Source organism: Cimex lectularius, unplaced genomic scaffold, assembly GCF_000648675.2.
Source record: "Cimex lectularius strain Harlan isolate CLEC.00 unplaced genomic scaffold, Clec_2.1 scaffold10, whole genome shotgun sequence".
In the NCBI taxonomy this organism is placed as follows: domain Eukaryota; kingdom Metazoa; phylum Arthropoda; class Insecta; order Hemiptera; family Cimicidae; genus Cimex; species Cimex lectularius.
The window spans coordinates 2,556,655-2,583,861 of NW_019392665.1; the positions used below are offsets into that span (position 1 = coordinate 2,556,655).

Consider the following 27,207-nt stretch of genomic DNA (forward strand, 5'->3'; position numbering starts at 1 on the left):
GAGAGAGTGAGAGAGAGCGAGGGGGAGAGAGAGAGTGAGTGAGAGAGGGAGAGAGATAGAGAGAGAGAGATAGAGAGAGAGAGGGGGGGAGAGATCATTCTTACATTTAACGAGCATTCGCCCATACAAATAAAGTTTACATAATTTAAAAATCAATATACGTATATTTATTATTTATTAGCTTACGTATATTTATTTTGATTAGCTTAAATTTCACATTTTCATTTCAATTCGCATATTTATTTATACAATAACTTTTCTATGTATATTTGCTCTTAAATAATAATAATAATATACTTTATTACTTTAAAATTACGGCATGGAGGGTCCGTCGGCCGTATTTGTTTGTTCTTAAAACCTGCCATGTTATTTGACGCATAAATTCAATTCATTCAACAATTCTTCATTTTTAACTATGAAACGCAAGATGCCAGTGGTTTTTTACGAAATTTTCCTCTAATATGTAAACGGTAAATAAAATTGATTTATGAAGTTTACAGGACAAACGTGTTGAAGATTTTACAGGTCAGTTGCTTTCGTACTTTGGTTTTATTTGAGGATGCACCCAACTGTTAATTAAGACTAATAAAGATTATAAGACTAGAATAAAGAATTTTTCATTTCATGTAGTAGAATCAGTAAGTGTGCTAGATACATCACTCATGATTGGTAGATAGGATATAGGTGAAAGAGAGATGGGTAAGAAGAGAGAATGAGGAACCTAGTAATGACGACGTAAAAGACAACGTTACAACGCCGGAGAAACAAGAGCAAGTGAAAAAGATATAATAAGATATATCGTGAGTAAATAGAGAGTAGAGTGGGAATGTGATCGAATGGCAGATACTGATAGATCGACTCAATGATAGAGAGGTGTGCAGCGAGTACAGGCGGACCGCGGCCTCTTTCGTTCAGCACCACCTCCGCTCTCACAGACGAAAGTGAAACACAGGACTCATCACCGATCCAAGGGATTTTATTACCGAAAATTAAAATAAAATAAATGTACAAAGCGAGGTGATGGCGCCTGCGTTTCTTGCGGGGGGAGAAGAAGCCCCCACCGCGTCCTCAGACGGGCTGCGCGACAGAAAAGGGCCTCAGTCTCGGCCGAGATACCGCAACATGGTGATGAAACAGGTTTTGGACGTCGACAAAACTATCGCGCATCTACTCGAAGTCGGAAAAAGGAAACATGACAAACAGGTGAGTGGAGATAAATTAAAATAACAATACATAAAAAAAATCCATAACACCTTCTTCAGCTAATTTTTTAAATCAAATAAAAATTTTATTCAATAGGAGCGATTTTTAAAACATTTTAAAATTTCAACAAAAAAAAGCCGACATTCGGAGTTTATCATATATTTTTTTGACAGTGGTTTCGTCGAACTGTATCATCGCTGTTCATCCAGCGAGAACAAGGCTGGTCAATCCTGATTGAGCTAATTTCGCCAATTTATAAAATTGCAGACCAGTGATCTAATAAAAACGTGGTTATCTACTCAAAAAGTTTTACAATTTAAGCTTTAACCTCAATAAAAAAGTCAATAAAATTGAAATACAGTAAAGACAAAATTTTTGTTCTGATGAGAATTTATTTTGAATTTCAAATGTTTTTTGAGTCCGTATTGCACGGTTTCTTTGGGTTATTTTTCAAATTTTAGCCAGAACCTTCGTCTTTCAGAAAGGCGGTTTCTAATAAAAGTTTTTCTGTTTTCATTAACTTGAAATTTAAATTTTCGATGTTTTTTGGGTCCGCTCGTTTTTGCTGATAACCATAAAAACTATCATAATACAAAACATAAATGAAAGGTTTGATTAGGTTCTATTTTAAGTGATTAGTATTTGTTGGGTACGCAGCTTTTTTTTGGGAGGGGGAGTTCTTTTTTTAAAGTTTAGACAATTTCTTTTCATATTTTAGGCTATTTGAAAACCATAAAAAAATCTGTAATGTAGGGTTTTCTATTTTGATTATATTGAAATTAAACTTTTTGATGTTTGTTGAGTCCGCTCGTTTTTGCTGATAACCATAAAAACAACCATAATATAAGACATAAATGATAGGTTTGATTAGGTTCTATTTTAAGTGATTAGTATTTGTTGGGTACGCAGCTTTTCGCTTTTTTTGGTAAAGTTCTTTTTTTTTAAAGTTTAGACAATTTCTTTTCATATTTTAGGCTATTTGAAAACTAGAAAGAAACCTCAAATGTGGGGTTTTCTATTTTGACTATCTTGAAATTTAAAGTTCTGATGTTTGTTGGGTCCGTTCGTTTTCGCTTGTATTGAACGGTCGTTTCATGGGATAATTGCTTTTCAAATTTAAGGCGCAGTCTTTGATAACTATAAAAATAATTATAATGGAAGACATCAATGTTAACACGTTTGATTACGTTTTATTTTATGTGTCTAATGTTTGTTGGGTCCGCAGGTTTTTTTTAAAAATTTTTTTATAAGAAATCTATAATATAGAGTTTTTCCATTTTGACTAGCTTAAAATTTAAATTTCGGCTGTTTGTTAGGTGCTGCGGGTACTTTTTTTGGACTACTGTTTTTCCAGTTTTAGGCTGAGTATTTACAACCATATGATCGAAACCAATGATAACATGTTTTTCTATTTTGGATAGGTTTTATTTTGACTGTCTAGGATTTGTTCGGTCAGCAGGTTTTCGCTTTTTTTCCTACGGTCCTTTAGAATTTAGACAATTTCTTTTTATATTTTAAGCTATTTGAAAACCGGAAAGGAAACTGGAACGTCAGATTTTTTCATTTTCATTAGCTTGAAATTAAATTTTACATGTTTTTTGGGTCCGCCCGTTTTCGCTGGTATTGCACGGTTCGTTTGTCGGATCATTTTTTTTTCAAATTATAGTCGCATTGTTTGTTAACCATAAAAAATTATGATAATAGGGTTTTCTTTATTGATTAGGTTTTATTTTAAATGCTTAGTGTTTTTTTGGGTCCGCAGGTTTTCGTGGTTCCTTCTTTAAATTTTTTTTTCTTTTAAATTTTGAACTATTTGAAAATCATAAATGAATAATCATAAATTTATAATAGAGGAAATCTATGATTAATGATCAATTAGACAGTCTTTGATAATTATAAAAGCTGTAAGCTATTATAATAGAAGAACCAATGATGAGAGGTCTTTCTATTTTTTTAGGTTTTGTTTTAAATTTTGGGTGTTTGTTGGGCCTGCAGGTTCTTTTTTTAGACAATTTCTTTTTAATTTTTATGCTCTTTGAAAACCAGAAAGATATTCATAATATCTAGAAAGCTTAAGCTTATTTATTATAGGTTATTTTATTTTAATTAGCTTAAACTTTCAATTTCGGAAGCTTGTTTAATGCTAAAGTTTTTTTTTTTACCATTCCTATTTCCATTTTAGGTTGTCTTTGTCCAAAAATACATTTATAATGGAAGAAACTGTTGATAACAGTTCTATTTTGTAGGCTTTTTAAATTTAAACTTGGGTTGTTTGTTGGGTCAGCAAATTTTTGCTGTTATGGCATAGCAATTCTTTTTCAAACAGAAAACTACATGAAAACCAGAAAGGCAATAATCTGTAATAAAAAAAGGAATGTTTTTTGTTTTGTTTTTTAGTTAAGAAGTGTTTCAAATTTTGGATCCGCAAAGGTACTTTTACATGACAAGACCGACAATCCAAGAAAAAAGAGACAGTTTAGCTTTTATTTTTATATATAAAATTGCTTGGTCCATTCTTGCTATGTTGATCTGGTTATGTTTGTTTGTTTACTGTTTAAAAGCGATATAGATAAAGGAAGAAATGAACAAAAACCGGTTTTTGTTTCATCCCGTATTTTTGTTAATATAACGGTCATTGACTGGTTCGGACGGATATTTTCTTGAGCATCATCTTTGTTTATTGTAATGATGAGGAATTTTTACCAGATTAAAAGGAAATAAATAGAGAAATGGCTAGTTTTATGTTCTCATTGCTTCTGCACGTTTGTCCGTACTTTAATTTAAAATTTAACCACCTTACAAACAAATAAAATGGGTGAAATTTTTAAAAATGGTTTCTCTATATCATAATCATAAATTTAATAAAAAATAAAAAAAAATTGTTGTATTGTCTCGTGTGTTTGTTATTGGTTGGTCCGGATGTACTCACTATTTTGTATTTAAATAGCATCTTTTTCTTGGCGATCACTTCCTTTTAGATTTTATAGGATTTTTTTCTCCTGATAAATAAATGGAAAGGAAGGCCGAATATATACTCAAAAGCTTGGCATGTGTATAATAAAGAATAAAATTTAAAGAAATGTATAATAAAAGTTATAAAAAAACAATGTTATATTAAAAGAGAAACAGAAAAAACGAATAAAATACTGAAAAACCTGGAATGTCTAAACGGTGCTCTCTTCTTAATCCAAACTTTGGCCTCTGGACTTTACAGTAATCCTGACTGGACAAAAATTCAAGAAGTCGAAAATAAATGAAATATTACATGGGGAGATGAGAGAGAAAGAAAGTAAGAAAGAGAGAGAGAGAGAGAGGGGGGGAGAATGAGAGAGAGAGAGAAAGAGAGACAGACAGAGAGAGAGCGAGTGAGAGAGGGGGGGAGAGAGAGAAAGAGAGAGAGAGGGGGAGAGAGAATGAGAGAGAGAGAGAAGGGGAGAGAGAATGAAAGAGAGGGGGAGAGAGGGGGAGAGAGAATGATAGAGAGAAAGAGAGACAGACAGAGAGAGAGCGAGTGAGAGAGGGGGAGAGAGAGAGGGGAGAGAGAACGAGAGAGAGAGAGAGAGAAAGAGAGACAGACAGAGAGAGAGCGAGTGAGAGAGGGGGAGAGAGAGAGGGGAGAGAGAACGAGAGAGAGAGAGAGAAAGAGAGACAGACAGAGAGAGAGCGAGTGAGAGAGGGGGAGAGAGAGAAAGAGAGAGAGGGGGAGAGAGAATGAGAAAGAGAGAAAGAGAGACAGACAGAGAGAGCGCGAGTGAGAGAGGGGGAGAGAGAGACAGAGAGAGAAAAAGAGAGAAAGGGGAGAGAGAATGAGAGAGAGAGGGGGAGAGAATGAGAGACAAAATGAAATATTATATGGGGAGATGAGAGAGAAAGAAAGTAAGAAAGAGAGAGAGAGAGAGAGAGAGAGAGAGAGAGAGAGAGAGAGCGTGAGGGAGAGAGGGTGAGAGGGAAAGAAAGAAAGAAAAAATACAGAAATATAGAAAGATAAAGGGAGAAGGAGTAAGTTAGAGAGAAAAAGAGAGAGAGAGACAGAGTTTGTGTGGAGAAACAGAAACACAGAGAGAGAGCTTGAGGGAGAGAGAGGGAGAGAAAGATAGAAAAAATAGAGAGATAAAGAAAGATAAAGGAAGGAGTAAGTTAGAGAGAAAAAGAGAGAGAGAGAGTGAGAGAGAGTGAGAGGCGGGATGAAAGTGAGGAAGTGAGAGAATCATCAGCAATGATTAGTTCAGTTTACTGAAAGATCACTATATATTTACAATGAAGCAGTAGATGGTAGGTTAAAAATAGTTTACTCACTTTTATGAAGGGCTATAAATAATAAAAAGTTGTAAAAATATAGATCTATAAAAACAATCTGTTTAAATTTAGAATAATATTTTTGGCCTGTTTGTTCTCTCTCTCTCTTTTTTTTTTTTTTTTAAATAAAACAATGTTGACTTGAACAAACATTTTAACGTGTTGGGTGGGTCCGTGCGATCTCGCTGGGGTTTTTCATGATCAAACGCCTATTGTTGTATAATATTGTAAGTTGTGTAGGCTGTAAAATATAGATAAATAAATTGACAGATAGAAATTTTAATGTTATTTTGCTGTATTAATTTTTCGTTATTAATTTGGTCCGGGCGTTCTCGCGGTTTTTGCTCCGATCAGATCTCTTTACTCAGACGTTTTATTTTGAAATGTAAGGCTAAAGATAGACCCAAGTATAAACAATATACAACCAAGAAAACAGACCGAAAAGGTTTTTAGTTTTATTTTAATTCGCCATTCTTGTCGGGCGTGTTATGTAAAAACGAATAATCTTTACGAACGATACGATTACACCGAAGGATAATCTTTCAATTTGGATTATATCCGACATGTTTACATTACAAAAATTTCACATTCGAGAGAGTCATTTTCAAACGGTTCTGTTCCAGTTTCATCTTTCAGCCTTGGACTTAAGTAGAGATGCGCTTTTTCCACCTCATTGTCGACTGCTTTTACTTGGCGTGATTGATAAGCAAAGTTCGGCTTGGAAACTTTTTCCCTTTTTTCCTTCGGTCATGTTATATCAGCTTTGACGCCGTCGTAACTCGATACCGTTTTATAAATTTAAAAATGTTATAATTCTGGAGCCAATTTTAATTTTATTTCGAATTTTTTTTTACTTCAAGCACATTGTCTATTCCTCTTGGAATAGGTAAAAATTAAAAGAACCGCCATGAAAAAATTATACATCTGATGCTGTTTAATTTGTCTCTACATTTCAATATATACTAATTCATATGAATACCATAAAAAAAATTAACTTCGATTAAAGTTATAAAACATAAAGTAAACACTGATAATGAAAGGGTTCGTAATCTACTGACGTTAGCGTTTAAAATAAAATTAATTCTGTTTACCCAGCTACCAATTCTGCGATAAAAATATTCAAAAATAAAAGAGAAAGAGAGAGAGGTTGTAAAGCGGAAGATTATCTCTTTTGGAATATTGTCCGGCTTTTGGGCCACCTCCAAGGTCCAGATTAAAAATGTAACGAGCCGACCTTGTCAAGAGGGACTCGAAAATATAAAAACAGTATTGCTTTAAAAACCAAAAAACCAAAATCGAAATAAAAGGACTTAAAATAAATTTTCAAAGAAAATTGACACAGGTGCATCAGAATTTTTTAAAATATGATCTCTCCACTTTTTACCATAAGAATAACAAGGAATGTATTTTTTTGATATATTTCTTTATTAAATATTTAATCGTACAAGTACTTAATTACAATAGATAGTTCTGTATTGTGAAAATAGTAGTTTTATAATAAATTACAATATTAACAATAATTATTCTTTCAATGTAAGGCCTTGGTTGAGATAAAAAAGTCAGTGTCACTAGCGGGATTCGAACCTACGGCCTTCGGATGAAAAATGGCTAAAAGGAGGGAAAATTCGAAAGGGAGTTGGTGTCCGAAGTCACGATCGCTCATGTGGTTAGAGCGCGGCGTATTGAGCCGAAGGTCGTGGGTTCGAATCCCGCTCGTGACACTGACTTTTTTTATGTGGACCAAGACCTTACATAGAAAGAATAATTAATTGAAATAAGTTATTTGGTCAATGAGGCCACGAAATCCAATGGATACAGGGTCACTTCTTGGGTCTCTTCACTCCCGGGTCTTTGAGTTATTCAAACGCGTTTCTGCTTTGAGCCATCTTCAGTGGGGAACTATGGTAGTAGTAATAATTATTCGTATAAATTTAGTGGAACGAACTGAAGTAATGAATAATCGCATAATTGTATGTTAATGCACAATTAATTAAGGTTTTTAGTTGAGTTGAAAAAAAGTCAATGGCACGAGAGGGATTCGAACTCACGACCTTCGGCTTGATACGCCGCTGCTCTACCACCTGAGCTATCCTGACCTCTATCCACTCGGACATCAACTCCCCATCTCAACCCCACCTTATGAGTTTTCTCTCCTTTTGCCATTTTTCAAATGTCGTGTAATCGGTTTGGATTCTCGACGACAATTGAAATGGCGACGGACAGCTTTAGTGAACTGTACTTCGTTTTAATCATTAAATTCACTAATTTCGTGGTCCGCTTGACTAATTAATACATTACAATTAATTAAGGTTTTTAGTTGAGATGAAAAAAAGTCAATGGCACGAGAGGGATTCGAACCCACGACCTTCGGCTTGACTAAAGCTCTCCGTCGCCATTTCAATTGTCGTCGAGAATCCAAACCGATTACACGACATTTGAAAAATGGCAAAAGGAGGGAAAACTCATAAGGTGGGGTTGAGATGGGGAGTTGATGTCCGAGTGGATCGAGGTCACGATAGCTCAGGTGGTATCAAGCCGAAGGTCGTGGGTTCGAACCCTCTCGTGCCATTGACTTTTTTTCATCTGAACTAAAAACCTTAATTAATTGTTAATGTTATATTTACAACTAAGATTGCGGGTTGGCAATCTATAATTTAATTATAGATACCTAAAGATTCATTGATTTTTCAATAGCAAAGTTATTTTATGACTATATATTGTCAGAAAGTTAAGAGCTTCAGTACAGTGTTTAAAGATTCGGTTCAGTTGTTCAGAAGTCTGTATGTCTAACAAATCGTACATAAACTGCCCAAAAATGAATAATGATATTAGTAATTTATTATTATTTTATTAATTTTAATTAAATTAAACGATATATTCTTGTTAATTGGATAAAATGTAATGAAAATACATACCAAAACAAACAAATGTTAATCATCATTTTAAATTACGGATTTACTTAAGAGTAGTAAACATAAGGAATACTCATTTTCTAAACAAACACCTTTTCTCGTATTTTCTCGATTTTAGTCCAGTTGTATTCTCTTTAAACATGGGAAGACATCATCTTGTGCCAGAAGTTCGCAATATAATTGTGACAATGAGTCATCGAGGTCGTCTCCACGTAGGTACCCCAGAGGCAGTTGGCGTTTCTCAAGAGTGTGGTCTCCAGGGCTTTGGAAGTACAAGTCTGAGGTCTGGTCGTGGATCTCAGCGCATCACATCAGGAGGACAGAAATATTGTCATTGCTGCCAGAATCCTTTCCACAGTGCCCAGCAGATCCTAAATGAAGTAAATAGTATGCCCCTTCAAGACCTGCAGAGAAAGCCCGCCATCAGCATCTCAGAAGAATATGGTGAAGCGAGCGCCAAGAAGAGAACACCAATTGGAATGCTGTTATGTTTACTGATGAGTCGCGTTTGTGTCTGTATAGTGATACGAGGTGCCGAAGAGTCTACCGAGAACAGGGGATGCGCACAATGCCCAACAATGTTTTTGCTGGGATTTACACTGGAGGACAAACTGGATTTGTTGAAGGCAAGCTCACCGCAGACCGTTATGTCAAAGAAATCATCGAGTAATACATCCCTTAAACCAGGGATCTCATTGGCAAGGATTTTCGATTTCTGAGTGACAATGCCAGATTTCATAGAGGCAGAGTTGTTCATCAATGTTTAGCAAACCTGGTAATTTCACATCTGCCAAACAACACCAATTGGAATGCCGTTATGTTCCTGATGAGCTACATTTCTGCCTATATAGCGGTAACGGTGCCGATGGTTCTACCGAAAATGCGTACAATACCCCAATGCAGTTTGGAGTAGGCGGTGTAATGTCTGCGCTGGGATTTACCCTGGAGGACGGACTGGATTCCATATTATTGAAGGCAACCTCTCTGCAGTCCGTTATGTCCAAGAAATCATCGAGGAACACATTCCTTAATCCAGGGATCTGGTTGGATTTCTGGATGACAATGCCAGACCTCATATAGGTATTGTTGTTCATTGTTGTTTAGAAAACCTTCGAATTTCACATCTGCCAAACAACACCAATTGGAATGCTGTTATGTTCACTGATGAGTCACCTTTCTGCCAATATAGGGATATGGGCACCGAAGAGTCTACCGAAACGAGATGCGTACAATGCCCCAGTTCGTACTCTCTTCAATGCAGTCTGCTGTGTGCAGTGTAATTCTGCTCTGGGATTTACCTGGAGGACGAACTGGACTTCATTTTGTTGTAGGCAACCTCACCGCAGTCCGTCATGCCCAAGATATTAACGAGGAATTCCCTCAAACCAGGTATCTCGTTGGATTACTGGATGTCAATGCCATACCTCTTAGAAGCAGAGTTGTCCATCATTGGCTAGAAAACCTTGGAATTTCCCATCTGCCCCTTCCCCCATTGTCACCAGAACTCAATCCCATTGAGCACATGTGGGATACGTTGCAGAGAACGCTTTTCGATCACCATCCGCAGCCAGTTGACCTGCAACAACTGAGTGCAACGTTGCAACATCTATGGAGTGAAATGACCTTATTAAAAGTATGCCTAACAGGTGCACATAGGTTTTAGTTATCAGAGGACATTATACAGAGTATTAATTGTTTTAAAAAAAAGTATTGTGTTCAATTAACAAAATTCTGTAAATTTCTTTTTCAAACTTCTTTAATTAAATTTTCCTTCAGTAAAAAACATAATAATTTCTAATAAATTTCAATGCAATTTATAATAAAAATGCTTGTGGGAAAGTAAATCCTACAAAATTGGCATTTTGTGTGAGGATTAAATAGTTTTTTTTTCTATTAATTTACAAAAAGGGTTGCTTATTACTGGCCAATATTAATTGGTAGATTAGGCGAAGTTTGTTCGTTAATCTATAATGTGTGGTGATTAGTGACCATTAATCGATAATTATTCAGAAATCGTGAGATGTGGTCTGGTGTGATGTAAGTTTCAGAAAAACGTTTTCTTTATCGTGCCAACGTTTCGATCTTTATTGAGATCATCTTCAGGGTTCAAAGTGTTTGTCTTCTGCGGACTGGCACTCTCAACACAACACGCAAGAATGGCACAATTACACAGAAGACAAACACTTTGAGCCCTGAAGATGATCTCAATAAAGACCGAAACGTTGGCACGATAAAGAAAATATTTTTCTGAAACCTACATCACACCAGACCGCATCTGACGATTTCTGAATAATTAATCTATAATGATAATGCTTCAATGTCAGAAGATATACTATGGTTTTATAAAGATAATAAACTTTTTCAGAGGAACCGTATTATTAGAAATTGAAATGAGGAAAACACGCACACAGAGCTAACTTTTAAAACTCACTTAATATACTTTCAATTTGTGTATTAAGTTAGGGTTGGGAAGCCAAATGATTTAATAAAAAACATGTTATATAATTTAAAAAAACAAAAAACAAGCACTATTCCTCTGAAAGGACATTTGAAAGTATTTTTGCTCCGATCCGCCCGGAGAAAGCTCCTAGTTTTATAATATGCACCCGGCTTCCTCTTTAATTTCGAAACGCGATGGAAACCGGGCCTAACGGAAGTCCTTGGCGTTTATGGCCCTTTTCAAATGATAAGGCATCATCGAAGTTTTTTATCCATCTCCGTGGAAAATTATTTTCGAACATGACGCGTTTACAGGGTCCGAACTTTTTCGGATGCGAGCGTTCTCGCGATTTTACATCCCCTTCTAATTTATGCTCAGGGCTGAACACAATAGTGAAAAGTGACATACATTGATTTCTCTTTACTTTAACTGAATTTCGTTGTAAAATTTTAATTACAAGGCTTGACCATTAAACATAGTTCCAAGCAATAAAAAACTAAATTGTTTTCAAATTCATCAACATTTTGGGTCCGTAAACTGTTCTCGCTGTTTTACTGTCTTTGGATTGTTCTTACCTTGGACATTTTGTAAATCAGTTTTTATTTTAAACTTTGGACAAGATTAACTAATAACAGGCAAAAACTATATAAAGTTTTTTGTTATATGCCATTGTCGAGTCTGTAAGGTTCCGATGCTTTTACTTACTTAATAGTTTGTTGACCGGACTTTCACAACGAAGGGTTGTCACTCCCCGATGCGCTGACACTAGGGGGTCTATTACATCAGGGGAGTTCACCTACCCCGTTATGGGGCTGGGTCGCTAATATCCCCGTGAGCCAGATGCCCGTGGATCCCAACCAACGGGCTTCCGACACCTGGGTCATATCACCCAACGCATGCAAAATGTATAGATTGACACTAACTTGTATAATACATTCGCGCAAATAAATACATTCACACCTATGTACATTGCAGTCATTTTGGTTAGATGGTGGAGGTCTCGATATTCCTCCATCGACCGACGCGCAATATTAGTAATCTAATCTAAATTGGGTCGATGGGGTGATTGTAAAAATATTCAATCGACCCTAAACACACACTGCTGAAGCTTGTGACGCTATATTTCACCATCAGCCCCTCACAACTCACGCTAATAAATACACCCACTTAAACAAAAACATTTATAACAGATCTACATACAATTAACCCCGTGTTCTCCAAAAAGCGGAACAGAGAAACCACCTCACTACTCTTCCGAGAAGCATTCTCAAATCCGGCGGCATACACGCTCTCTATAAGGAGCCAAGACTTGACAAGCTTTTGTTATGCGGGACACATCGAGCAACCTTTCTCTGCATAAGAGGCACCTGCGCGGGCTTTGTTCTTAGACGGTAAAAATATGGTTTAGTTGCGTTTTATGGCCAGATTTTGGGTTTGTACGTTCTCGCTGTTTAGCTTCTTCAGACCATTCTTACCTTGAACATTTATTCAATTATTACGCTCAATTCTGATTTTATTATTAATTAATTACACGCCAGAATGCAATAAAAACAAATTTAGGTTTTAAAATAGGATTGCGTGTTTTTACCAGGTCAGATTTATTTTATTAGACATTTGTCTTAATCTTTAAAATCAAGACTTCAGCACCATATAGATAAATAGCACGCAAATAAGTAAATATATTTTGTTTCAATAACCTTTGTTATTTAAGTTTGTTCCAGGATATAGACAATCTGGCCGGAAAGGGGCCTAATCTTTTTATTTTATCTGTATGCTTTTGATCTTTGTTGGGTCCATATGTTCGCGCTGATTTTACTGATTTTTTGAGACTTATTTATTGACTGAACACAATATAAATTATAAGCTTTATGTAAGGTTTTGGTTGAGATAAAAAAGTTAATGGCACGAGCGGGATTCGAACCCACGACCTTCGGCTCAATACGCCGTTGCTCTACCACTTGAGCTATCGTGATTCCGATCCACTCGGACACTGGGCCGAAGGTCGTGGGTTCGAATCCCGCTCGTGACAATGACTTTTTTATCTCAGCAAATACCTTATACATCAAGTTTAATTAAATGAAAAAGTTATTTTCAATCGGACCACGAACTCTAGGGGAATAAATTATAAGATAGAGTTATAGAGAAGGTTTTTTGTTTTTAATTTCTGAATTGCCCGGTTGCAATTGATTGACGGAAAGAAATAATTTTTCGATTGAATTTTCATGGCAAAGTGTTGTCTGATATTTAAAAAAAGCATAAATTTTCATTTATGATGTTAATCGATTGGCTCCTTTTGCCCAATAGCCTCAGGCAGAAGTTGATAGATCCGATAAGTTTATACGTGTTAAAATGCTTCGTTTGAGATTTTGTACTTCAAAATTTTTAAGGATTTCTGCACAACTGGAGATAGCCGGAGGAAAAAAAATCAGATAAAAAGCTCTGATGTAAGGATCTTCGCTGCCGGATGAAAATGTGGCCGTCCTTCGAAATTCATTAAATAAAAAGATGATCACAGGTGATGATCGAGGTCCCGTGGGGGAAGAGACTGTCGTAGGTGACCAAAACCTTGACCAAAAACTAAGGGTAAAGGTCGTTATGCTTTGCCGAAAGGCCGATCGATATTATTTAAATTTTATGCAAATATCTTTTATGTAATGGCTAATTTTATTATAGGGTTTTTTTATTATGTCGATATTTTAATCAGATGGTCTGTATGGAAAATATATTATTTTTAAATTTTGGAAAAGTCTTTTTTTCGCATTTTTTCCATCACCCACGTCGGAATCGAGTCCGGTTTTGCAATCGGGCGAACCGGGTCCGGCTTAGGAGGAACTGCTTTCCAATAGTTCTTAGCGATGCAGGTCTGACCGATTTATCGCCCTGGAGTTACTTTCACTGTTAGCAGCAAAAAAAAGGAAAAAAAAGATAAGGAAGAAGAAAAAAACAGACGCGTTTCCTGCCTGTTTTTCAACTTCTCAAATGAGACCGAGAAAGAGCCAGAAAAGCCCATTCGGAAGAAGTGATTTATATTCACCGATCCAAGGCGTTTCGGTGCTTTTTTTTAAAAAATCGGTACCACTCAAATTTGCCTTTACACATTTAAACCGATGAAATTTTACAATCTCTCGTCGATACCGGTCGAAGATAACTTTTCCCCTTTTTTTGTGTTTCAAAACCGAGTCGCAACAAATATTTGCCGTTCTTTAACCTCAAAAGTAATAGACAAAACAATTTATTTTTGAAATCTGATCAGTATGTATTGGATTTGTGCAATTTTGTCCGTTCCATTTCCTCCTTCTACCTCAATTTTGTCTCGCCGACTTCCTTTCGATCCTTTTTACTTTTTTTTCCGATTTGGACCCAAGCCAGGACAGTTTCCCTAAATCGTTTTATACTCTTATCCTTTTCAGATTTATCGCCCATGTGGAATATAATTTACTCAATGTAGAAATACAAATATAATTTCTCTGTCAATTATATTATTTAAATTTTTTACTCTAATTTTAACCACAGTGGAATTGTTTTTATGCATGAATTTTTATTTCATGTAATTTTTGATTTGCAGTATTTATTTACATAGTTGTATTCAGTTCCAGGGCATTATTGCAATTTTTCACGTCGTCTGTATTAAACATTTTATGAAGAGCATTTTATTTTAAAATATAAATTAAACATAAATAGTTTAGGGGAAAAATATATAAAAACCCCAGGCATTACAAAAAAATAATAACATAAAGGTATTATATCATCTAGAAAGGTTGTTAATAACAACTCACGAGGGGACGATCAAATTGGTCGGACCAAATTTTTCATGATTCTACATTCCAAAATATCTGTATAAACCATTTCTTGAGAATAGGCCCTGGTTTCGCAAAAATATTTTGAGAAGTTGAAAGTTTCCGTTTTTTAATATTTCTATTTTCCCTTTCTACTTGCTCAAATCAACTATGTGGACATAACATTTTATTTTATGTATTACCAACTCCACGGTTCATATCTTCTCTATTGATAGGTTGAAAAATTCCAAGATCTCCGTGGTAGAAAACTTTTATTCAATTTAGTAAATGGATGTTTCGGGTTCCTGGCCCATCATCAGACTAATCATGGTAAAATTCACAATTTGAAGGCACACCCATCAGTAATTTTATATATACATATATGTACATGTATTGAAGGTATATATATATATATATATATATATATATATATATATAAAGAATATCATTACCAGGGGGCGTCGGTGGCCGCAACGGTTTAGGCGTTGACACGGCGCTCGTAAGGTAAAGGTCCCGGGTTCGAATCCAGCGGCCCTACATTCGAACCTGACATACTTACAAATGGGCTTTTTTTCAAAACCACCGGCACCCCGAGGGTTGATATGACCTCTGCTGTTGCGAACCCTCGTAAAAAAAAATATATCATTACCATGTGGTATACCAACTTGACTAAAATAAAAAATATATGTTTCTATTACAGTTTTTAAAACAATTTTGACGACATCCCCCCCCAACAAATATAGGGGGTGGAAAAATAATATATATTTATCATTGTCCAGGTATAAATACTTTTATTTAACTAATTGGAAATTACTGATGGGTGTGCCTTCAGATTGTGAATTGTACCATGAGATTTCTCTATGTTTACCTGCTGATGATGGGCCAGGAGCCCGAAACGTCCATGTAATTTACTAAATTGAATAAAAAATTTCAACCACGGAGATCCTGGAATTTTTCAACAATAAAGAGAACATAACTCATTAATTCACTACTTTCGTGGTCCGCTTGACCAATTAATACATGACAATTAATTTAGGTTTTTAATTGAGATGAAAAAAAGCTAATGGCACGGGAGGGATTCGAACCCACGACCTTCGGTTAGATACGCCGCTGCTCTACCACCTGAGCTGTCGTGACCTCGATCCACTCGGACATCAACCCCCATCTCAACCCCACCTTATGAGTTTTCCCTCCTTTTGCCATTTTTCAAATGTCGTGTAATCGTCGTCGAGAATCCAAACCGATTGGATCGAGGTCACGATAGCTCAGGTGGGAGAGCAGCGGCGTATCTAGCCGAAGGTCGTGGGTTCGAATCCCTCTCGTGCCATTAGCTTTTTTTCATCTCAACTAAAAACCTAAATTAAGAGAACATAATATTTTGGAGCATTTTTTTTTTATCCCGGTTCTTATACTTTTTTAAGGTGACCTTATCTAATCTTTTGTGAAAGAAGAATTTGTTGAAGAAATTGGCTTGATTTGTCTCAAATGGTTCAACTTCAGGAGAACTTTGGACTTAGTCCATTTAAAAATGCTTTGCAGAATAACAACGCTTGATACATACCAGATAAAGGCTCCGTAAAATGACCCATGCTTTTGATCATTTTTTTTTTTTTTTCAATATGATAACTAAAATTAAGCCATTAAATAAAATACAATTCCAAGGTATTTACTATTCTTAGCCCACTGTGCACGGCTGAATAAATGCGGAGATATAAACACGTATAAAAATTTAATTAGATACAGAATAAACTGGACACAGAATAGAAAATTCGACAGAGTAAAAGCTACTATTCACGGTTGTAATTTGAATAATTTGTGTTGTCAAATCTGTACATTTTCATATTGGCTTTAGGGTCATTATACCGAAAATTCTCATGAATTATTTAACATAGCATGCCTTGCAGTTTTTTTTATACACCACCAGGCATCACAATCGATACTGTATTATCATGTCAAGTTTAATTTTTATTGTTATTATTGGCGTTTAAGTGAAAAATACAGGGTGTTCGGCTACTCGTGTTACAAATTTTACCAGTAGATTCTACATTCAAAATGGAAATAAAAAGTTCTAATTAACTATGGTCCGAATGTCTTCAGTTTCGGAGTTAATCTACTTTTTATGATTTTTTAAGATTTCATGACCTTTTTCAAATAAACTATGATAACTCCAAAACTAAGATATTTTAGACAAATCCGTTGATATCATTGAAAACTACGTTAAATTTGCTATAAAATGTGTGTTCAATACTAAACTTTTAAACGTTCATAAAATAAGCATTTTAGTAGCGAAAAATTTGAAAAATAATTTTTTTTCGATTTTGAAAAACTTACTATGGTGATTCTAAACTTTCCAAACCTACAGACCAGCAAATTTCAGAAAACGTAATCCATTTAACATCCTTTTTAGTGGTGTAATTTATTTTTTAATTACTTTTTTCAAAGATGACGAAATTGATGGGGGAAAGGAAAAAATCGTGGCTGACGGATTGGTTAGGTGGAAAATAATAAATTTTTGAAAGAATTTATTAAACTTTTTTGATTTGGGTTCGAAACCAAAATAGTGCAAGTGCTTACTTATTTACCAACACGTCTGCAACTTTGATTAAAGAATTATTGTATTTTTATTCGACGGAATAAAAGAGTTTTAAGATTCAGAACGTTTAATAAATTCATTCAAAATTTCCTTAAGTTTTTATTTTTTATTATTATTTATCCTTCCACCCTATTCGGTTTTGTAATCAAATTTTAAAAAAGTAAATAATTTAATTCAAAATTTTTTTAAAATTTTCCACCTTACCAATCCTTCAACCACGGTTTTTCTTTTCCTTCATCAATTTCTTCATCTTTGGAAAAAGTAATTAAAAAGCAATTTCACCACTGAAAAGGATATTAAATGGAGTACGTTTGCTGAAATTTACTCATATCTAGGTTTGGAAATAGTAGTTTAAAATTACCATAGTAATTTTTTCAACGTTTACAAAAAAATTGTTTTTTTTTTGTTTTTTTTTGAAGTCTCGCTACTAAAACGCTTATTTCATGGACGTTTACAATTTTCGTATTGATCACATCTTATTGGAAATTTAACGTAGTTTTCAATGGTAACAAAGGATTTGTACAAAACCTTTTGGAGTTATCATTGATTATTTGAGACAAGGTCGTGAAATCTTAAAAAATCAGAAAAAGTGGAATAACTCAGAAACTTTGTACAAAGCCAGACGATTCTAAATCAAAAATGGAACCAAAAAGTCCTAATTAACAATGGTCCGAATTTTCAACAGTTTCGGAATTAATTCACGTTTTCTGTTTTTTAAGATTTCACGACCTTGCTGCAAATAAACAATGATAACTCCAAAACTGAAAGGTTGTGGACAAATCTGTTCATACCATTGAAAACTACGTTAACTTTGCAATAAGATATGATCAATACTAAACTTGTTAACGTTGGTGAAATAAGCGTTTTAGTAGCCAGAATTTTGGAAAATATTTTTTTTTTCAAAGTTGAAAAAGATACTATGGTGATTTTAAAGTACTATTTCCAAACCTAGAGACCAGAAGATTTCAGAGAACGTACTCCATTTAATATCCTTTTTAGTGGTGTAATTGCTTTTTTAAATTACTTTTTTTTTAATGAAGAAATTGATCAAGGAAAAGAAAAAACCGTGGTTGAAGGATTGGTAAGGTGGAAAGATTTAAAAAACAACTTAAGGAAATTTTGAATGAATTTATTAAACGTTTTGCATCTTAAAACTCTTTTATTCAGTCAGTTTATGCAGTTGTGTTGGTAAATCAGTAAACACTTGCACTATTTCGGTTTCGAAACCAAATTTAAAAAAAGTGAATAATTTAATTCAACATTTTCTTAAGGATTTTTTTTTTTACCACATAACCAATCCTTCAACCATGGTTTTTTTCTTTCCTTGATCAATTTCTTCATCTTTAAATAAAAGTAATTTAAAAAAGCAATTACACCACTAAAAAGGATATTAAATGGAGTACTTTCTCTTAAATCTGCTGGTCTCTAGGTTTGGAAATAGTGGTATAGAATCACCATAGTATGTTTTTCAACTTTGAAAAAAAAATATTTTCCAAAGTTCTGCCTACTAAAACGCTTATTTCACCAACGTTAACAAGGTTAGTATTGATCACATCGTTTTGGAAATGTAACGTAGTTTTTCGTGGTATCAACGGATTTGTCCAAAACCTTTCATTTTTGAAGTTATCATTGTTTATTTGAAGCAGGTTCGATAAATCTTCAAAAATCAGAAAAAGTGAAATAACTCAGAAATTGTTGAGATTCAGACGTTAATTAGAACTTTTTGGTTCTTTTTTGAATCTAGAATCTACCGGGAAAGTGTAACACGAGTAGCCGTACACCCTATGTAATTATCAATTATCATCAGTTTCAAAGAAAATATAATCTAAGTTGTACAAATTAAAAATACCACTAATCTAATATCATTTTACACAACAAATCTATATCCAACAATTCCAGTAGCGTACGACAGACACTACAGAAAATTGAGACAAAGATTGCGCACAACTTACATAATACAAACCTCACATCGACATACAATACTAGTACGAAGAGCTAATACTACATATCCCTGACCTCCGACCCTCCTCGACCTCATAAATTAAAATTTCACTCCATAAATATCACGCAAACACTGAAGATGGCGAAATGCCGAAACGCGTCTGAATTGGCAAAAATCAGCGGGCAATGGCGGACCAGGATGATAGATAAATAGCAAACAATCGGTTTATCAAAATATAACGGTTAAATTTTATATTTTCAGGCTAATTTTTTAATTCGTTTCTATTTATTAGCTTTCATCAATTGGACAGATTATCTGCTTTATTCTTATGTTAATTTCGCAAGATAAATATATTCAGAATATCTTACAATTAATTAAGGTAAGGGATCCCGCTCATGCCATTGACTTTTTTATCTCAACTGAAAACCTTAATTAATTGTAGAATATTAATTGGTCAAGCGGACCACGAAACTAGTGAATTTAGTATTCAGAATAGTTTTATTGACAAATTAATAAGATTTCTATAAAAATTGTTATGAATATTTATTGTTTGGTCTGTATTATCATGAATATTTACATTAGAAAGTTCTTACGCCTTGTATGTTGATATTTGTACTTTTATTTACAAACAATATGACCGATTTATGATATAACGCTATGATATACGAAATTTGCATGAATAATTTATGAAGGTGAGTTAGCATTGAATAAACGTACGTACAAAAAATATATACAAAAGGATGAGCTAATAAATTACTAAGGTTAATTTATGTTATGTGATTTGAGAAAAATTATAAATTTTATGTGTAATACGAAAAATCGTTAATATTTTAATTGGTTAAGTGTGGATTTAATACAATCATAAATTAACTGAAATAACTTACATAATAAATAAAAGAAAAACCTTCATAAATTTATGAATCCTTTCTTTTGTAAGGAATATTTAGATACGTATTTTATGACAGAAAATTAATTTTGTTTCTTTCTGGATTCCCTTAAGGACATGTAGATGTAGATGTAATATTTCAGGGTATGGTACACTGCGCCCTTTGAGAGCTATTGTATCCCCTGTGCTCTGCCTAAAGCACATCGGTGAGTCCTATTTCATCAAGAAACTTGATTAAAATCAGTGAAGCAAGCACTTCAATGGTCACATTGTACATCCCAAAACACTTCCTCCTGCGGGCTAATGTAGCTCCGCAGTTTGTTAGTAAGTGTGTTGGTGTCTCTTCTGCTTCCTTGCAGAATCTACATGTGCCATCTTGGATTATTCCAATTTTCTTTAGATGTCCATTTAATCTACAGTGTCCTGTTAGGATTCGCAGTCTATTCCTGCTTCCTTTGATACATTCTGTGATTTCTTTCTTGCCAAACTTGGTTAGAAGATTCTTGGATTGTCTATGTCCAATAAGTGAATTCCAAAGTTTGCTCATTTTCTTTTTGCCCTTCTGTCTGTGATATTCGTTAATAGTGTGGATTCCTATGCCACAGAAGGGTTCGGGTCCTATCAGCGGTGTGGCAGTCCCTTTTCTTGCAAGGGTGTCCGCTTTCTCGTTGCCTTCTACTCCCATGTGTCCTGGGACCCAGCAGAGGCTGACTTTATTCTGCGAGTCTAATATATTTAATTTGGTTTTGCAGTTCAGCACCATCCTTGAACTAATGGTATTTGAGCTTAGTGCTTTGAAGGCTGCTTGGCTATCTGACATGATAGCTATATTCTTGTTTTTGTATCCTCTATTTAGATTGAATTGGATACATCTTTCAATTGCGTGAATCTCAGCTTGGAAGATACTGGTGTGCTTTCCCATGGGTTCTGAGTATTTGGTTCCAGGTCCAAACGCTCCTGCCCCCGTACCTTCCTGTGTTCTGGATCCATCTGTGTACCAAAGGATGGTGCCATTTTTGAGAGAGTTATTTCCCTTTCTTTCCCATTCCTTTTTGGTGCCCAGATGTATTCGGAATTTTTGGTTAAATTCAAACCTTCTGTTCATGTCATCTCTAGGAGCCATGAGTGATGGATGGTTAAGGACATAAAACGGTTGAAATTTTTGGATTTAAATTGTAAAATGTATTTACGCTGAATGTTCAAATTTTTAAATATAAATAGCACTTACTTCATTCATTATAGAATTTTCAAAACGTTTAAATTTACACACAGCAAAACATTTGTTTAAATTTTAAATTGTTATATCAAAACTACACTGACAGGCAAAAAATTCTGCCCACTTGTAATATAACTTGATTTGTATATATTTTTATATATTGATCAAAGTTTCACGTTTTTTAACGTTTAAGAATTGAGTCTTTGTCTAAAAAATTTAAAAAAAATGTAAATTGCTAAGGAAAATCAAAAATACAAAAATTTAAAAAAGACGGACAGATAAAATTTGTTTTGATTTTGGTTTAGATTTTTAATTAACATTTCATTGTCGCGTATTTCCTCCTCTTGCCTTAATTACATCTCGGGGACGGCTCGGCGTACTTTCTATCAATCTGGAAATGTCTCTTTGCTGGAGGTTAGCCCAGTCTTCATGAAGAGTCCTTTCAAGATCGTCGAGTGTATCAGGAAGTGATGGATGTGCTCTTATTCGTCTTATGAGGTAATCCCGTAATTGGTAGATGGTGGTTCAAGTCGGGAGATCGAGCTGGCCAGGCTAAGACCTTGATGCTATGCTGTTGAAGGTAGGTTTGTACTATGCGAGCCACTTGTGGACGACCATTATCGTGCATTAGAGTCGGATTGTAGCTGATTTCATCGAGAATAGGCAACTCATGATGTTCCAAAATTTCATCCAGCCGTCAAAGACCCTCGACGAACAACAACCAACTCTGTGCGACTGTCCATCGAAATTCCCGCCCAAACCATTACTGAGCTACGCCGAACCGCTTGACTCTGGGACAAATTACATTCTTATTACCTTTCATTTCGCCTTCTCTCACACTCTCTCACGCCCGTCCGGAGATCGAAGAGCGAATCTATACTCATCTGTAAAAAGTACAGCATAGTCCAAAGATCAATGGCTTTGTTCTCACAAATGCGAGCTGTGCAACTCTGAGTGTTCTGGACAATACTGGTTATCTTACAGGGCGAAAAACCATCAGACGATACATACTTAGGTAGGCCGTCCACTGGAGCCGTTTTCGGCCGAACTTGCTCGGCCGTTGCACGAAAACGAAAAGCGAAGAAACGAATGAGTACGCGTCCATTAGAACCAATTCGTTCGGTCGTGTTGGGCCGTGTACGGCCGAAGCACTTTCCGATCCAAAAAAAGTTGGATTTTCCAGTCCTATTCGGCCGAATGGTTACTTCGACTTCAACGGTCAACCACGTGACATCAAACGCTCACCATTGTTTAACGCCGTTCTTTGCTTTTTGCTTACCTTTTCGTTTCGTTTTCATTTCGATGGATTGCGAAAAATTGATAAGTGCGGTTGAGGAGCAGGCTCTTGGGACATGCGTGATCCACTCTACCATCGGAGAGATGTCCAGCGTAAGCTGGGGTCAAGGATAGCTTTAGAAATGGAACTTCCAATATTTTTGTTTATTTCTTTCATTCCATTTGTATGTAAACTAGGAATTTTCGAGCAGCAACAAATCTTCTACGTCCATTTGGGTTGTGTCGTGACCTGACGAAAATCGGCTACAGTGGACGACGGCGTTCGGCTATATTGCCGGTCGTCCGTTTGGCCAAATAGTTCGGCTGTTGAACGGCCGTCGTAGTTCGGTTCCATAATCTTCTTCGAGCAGTGCGTTCGAAAATTTGGACCCTTCGAACTTCCTGGATCTGATGAATCGCCTCGACCAACAGTAAGGTGCTGGTTTCGCAAAATTGTCAAAGTCAAAAATGGTCATCCTGGGGTTCTTTTCCCCCTTGGGTGTCCATAATCGGGCCTTCTATGGTAGGACTCAGTTTCTCGAAAACGTCTAACTGCGTTTCACATAGTTTCGTAGGGGAATCCGATGGCGATAGTCGCATACCTGATGGAACGTCCATCATCAATAAGTACCAAACCACGCCCAACATCCTTAGCACTAATAAGTGGCATTTTTAGGTTTAAAAATTGAAATTAAAAAAACAAAGATGAAAACTAAACACTTTATTGCTTCAGAATTCAAATAAGACTGAATAAACATTTTAAATTCCGTAAAAATTAAACATTGAAAAATCCTTTATCCTTGTTTTGGATTAAGTATTAAGTATGTTTAGTCTAATTGATATTACCAATTTAAAACATAGCCTAAACAAATATTGATAAAACAATGAGACAAATTAAGGGTAGAATTTTGTTTTATCGGGAAAATGGAAAAAAATCAGTTGAGTGGAATTTTTTGCCTGACAGTGTATGAATTCGATCCTTTTCTATTTCATACTGATCCGATCCTTTACAGTTCACCAAGAATAAATCTGAGTGGCGTAAAATGTTCTTTTCTCAGTTCTTTTGATCCGAATCTATATTTTCCTTTTCGTCTATTATATGAATTCGATACTTTTTTATCTATTTCACACTGATTTTCTCGTACAATTTGGATTCTTTTCCATCAATTCCCGACAGACTGCCCGCTTCATATCGCTTTGCTACTACATGGAAGAACAGGTTTGCTTCGTCTTTACCGAAAGGTAAACTGCCAACTTCATCGATAATCAGCAGTCTCGGTTTACTGATGACGCGGTTATCCGGTTGGAAGGTTGATGAAGGCAAGCAGCTGTAACCGTCCGCCGTCGTCAGAAAACGGATGCTTAATCCCTGCATTGCAGACTTATATCCGATATCGGTTGCTAGGTGGGTCTTGGCCACACCTGACAGACCCAGCAACACGAATTTCTCTTGGCGCACGATAAATGTCAGTCCAGCCAGCTCCTGGTTACGAGGAACACCGCTGGCATACTTGCAGTCAAACTGCTCCAGCGTTTTTATTACCGGTAGTCCAAATAAGCGAAGTATCGTTTGACGCCGGCGTTCAGTAAGTCCCTCATACTGGAGCTGTAAAACAGAAAGTCAAGTGTACTGTCAGTACTGTGTAAAGTCAGAACACTAGAAAGTCAAAGTGTGTACTGCTGACGACAGTGGAACAACTGGCCATTCCGCGGATAGTCTGTCCAGTTTAAGTTGCTGGTGATCAGAGTCTTTATAGTTTACCAAATAGAAATCTGAGTAAATTAAAATGTTCTTTTCTCAGTTCTGTTGATCCGAATTTTTATTTTGTCATCTCTTATAGGATTTAGTTTATTTTCAATCTATTCCATACTGATCGGGATGATCGCCATGTCATCGTCGTGGCCAATGTCGCCATCCTTCCTTTGGTCTTTTTTTTGTCTTTTTGTACCTCGACTGACGTCGCGATATACGCCCTTTCACGCGAGAGATGCCATTTGAGCAGTGTTACTTACGAGGGTTTACTTTCGTTTCCTTCGGTTTTTATTTGTGTTCGCCAATTATTTGCTAAGCCGAGTCATGACAAGTCGCCGGTTTGAAACGGACGGATTTCCGTACAGAAGTTATTCAAGTTGTCGAAAGGGCACCGACTGTATCGAAGATTGCGGATAATCGATCCGTGAAAGCGAGAAGAGGAAGTCGCCGGCCGGCGTAAATACAATTTGGATGAAACGGATGCATAATAAAAGATTGGGCTCGGTGTGCATCCTCGTTACGGAAGAGGCTCGAAGGTCAATAGAAAGTCTCGCCTCACAGCCCACTTTCATTCCCGATACGAGATACCCAAGAACGTTGGGATTTTTAATTTTTTTTTTACATTTTCTGACCAATACTCATCACTTTTGAGAAAGTCACATAGGCTCGATTTACATTATGAAAGTCGGTCTTCATAATTCTCAATTAAATATGTAGCATGGGAATGGAGCCTCATGTTAAGAATACGGTAAATTATGGAAGACTTTCGAGTAAATCTTGAGAATAAAACCTAAACAATCGTAGAAAATGTTTTCCTACGTGATTTGTGAACTTTTTATTAGATTGGTAAACCTGGATCTGCCGAACGACGGTTTCGGTCGTTTTTAATGATTATCGATTGCCTTTTTCCGGCTCGTCTAGCCGTTCACGCCCAGATGTCTTTAGGCTTTAAGCCAGAGGATGGTCCGTATTCTTCCTGTCGGCCTAAATCGATATCAAACACTACCCACGTCTATAATTGGTATTTAACCGGATTAACGGCCTCGGGGTTTATTTCCGTTCCGGCTGACACCGGCCTTCGATAGCTGGAAGAAGGGATTTCGGATTTATATTCATTCGGTGATACGTTCCAGTTGCAAGACCGTTTCCTCACGTTCGGCCGAAAGAAAAGCCGTGTTGTGTCAATAAAGCCGGTTGTAGGTACACATGAATGTGAATGAACCTCTTCGGTTCCTTCAAGTGCCCCTCTTTTCCTCGTACGGCTCATGAAGGAGTCTGCCGGGTCATGAAGGAAGGTCATGCATGACCAAGCTCCCTATTGATCCGCCCGAAAAAAAATTTATCACTCACAAAAACTAAACTATTAACATGTAAGATTAAAAATCAATTTATAAAAAAAATCTCCAATTGAACTTTTGTCAAGTTAGTAGAAACTAATAAGTAAAATATGAATCTGTAAGAACAATACGGGACGTCGGTGGCCGCAGCGGTTTAGGCCTTGACACGGCGCTCATCATTGTAAGGTAAAGGTCCCGGGTTCGAATCCAGCGGCCCTGCATTCGAACCCGACATTCTTACAAATGGGTTTTTTTCGAAAACACCGGCACCCTGAGGGTTTTATATGATCTCTGCTGTTGCGAACCCTCGTAAAAAAAATTTAAAAAAATAAATAAATAAAAAATAAATAAAAAAATAAATAAATAAAAATAAATAAAAAAATTAAAAANCATTCGAACCTGGCATAATTACAAAGGTGCTTTTTTTCAAAAACACCATCACTCTGAGGGTTTATATGACCTCTGCTGTTGTGAACCCTCGTAAAAATAAAAAAATAAATAAATAAAAATAAATAAAAAAATTAAAAAAATACGTCTACTAGTGAGGTGACCTCGTTGGCCGAGTGGTCGGCTCGTGCCAAGCTGCCAGTTCTGGGTTCGAATCCCGTCAGAGCCCATGGTTTTTTAATTAATAATTGTATGAAAAATGTATTGTAAAGAAGACAACCAAACCTGTACCGCCATGGTGCTGGCACAGCGAAGTTCGAAAAACCCATCGAAGTGTTCATATGGAATTATGGACAAGATAATTTTGGTTAGCGTGGGCGGTGAACCATGAAAAATAGATGATTTGAGTGATCAGTTTTGATCCGATCTTTAAAAAAGAATGGTTTTTCTTATAGTACGAAGGCGCGATTTCAGGCGAAACCAAGTCTTACACCCGTTTAGTTTATCTGCGCACTTATCATAAGTGACTTCATTACTCAGCGACGAAAAAACATATATACATAAAATTTTAGAAATTTTCTTTTTTAAAGCATATTTGAAAAAAAATCACAACAAATAAAACAAGATAATAAAATTATAAAATTGTATTAAAGTGGCCCGAATGGTGGAAAATCCCGGATACGAATCCAAAGTATTCTGGGCTTTGTTTATAGTCGTGATATAACAATTTAAAATTAAAATGTAATTATTCATTTATCTGTCTCTGTGTTTTGCGCATCAATTATCTATTGAGCTATGTATTTGTCTATTTATTAAAGTCTTTTTTGAAAAAATGTATTAGTTATAAACACAACTTAAATTTTGAGATGGAACCTTTCCTTTCCGCGGATAAGATTGATCTGATTCTGTATTCACAAGTTATAACAATATTTTCAACAATGAGGATTATCTCAAGAGATAAGCTAATCCCCAACGAGAGAAAAGGACGAGGAAGGACACTCAGTTGTTGAAGCCACCTGCTCTTTTTTGAAAATGGCAAGGAGTTGTGTATGTCACAGATCACTTATTTTTATTTTATTTTTTAATCTGAATACATTTATTTTTTAGAAGGTTATTGTTATAATTTATTTGGGTCAGGTCCCAATTATTGTCTTTTTACGATTAATTTGTGGCACAGATTTTTTTTTTATT

At 35.7% G+C, this 27,207-nt stretch overlaps 1 protein-coding gene across 1 annotated transcript in view; it reads left to right on the forward strand.

Moving 5' to 3' along the window:
- Positions 1–858: 858 nt before the first annotated feature.
- The window catches only part of LOC106667369 (serine/threonine-protein phosphatase alpha-3 isoform-like), a 64,089-nt gene continuing 37,740 nt past the window's right edge, over positions 859–27,207 (forward strand). The window contains exon 1 of the mRNA XM_014395276.2: positions 859–1,203. Coding sequence (XP_014250762.1) covers positions 1,021–1,203 — 183 coding nt within the window. The 5' untranslated portion in view covers positions 859–1,020. The remainder of the gene's footprint in view (positions 1,204–27,207) is intronic.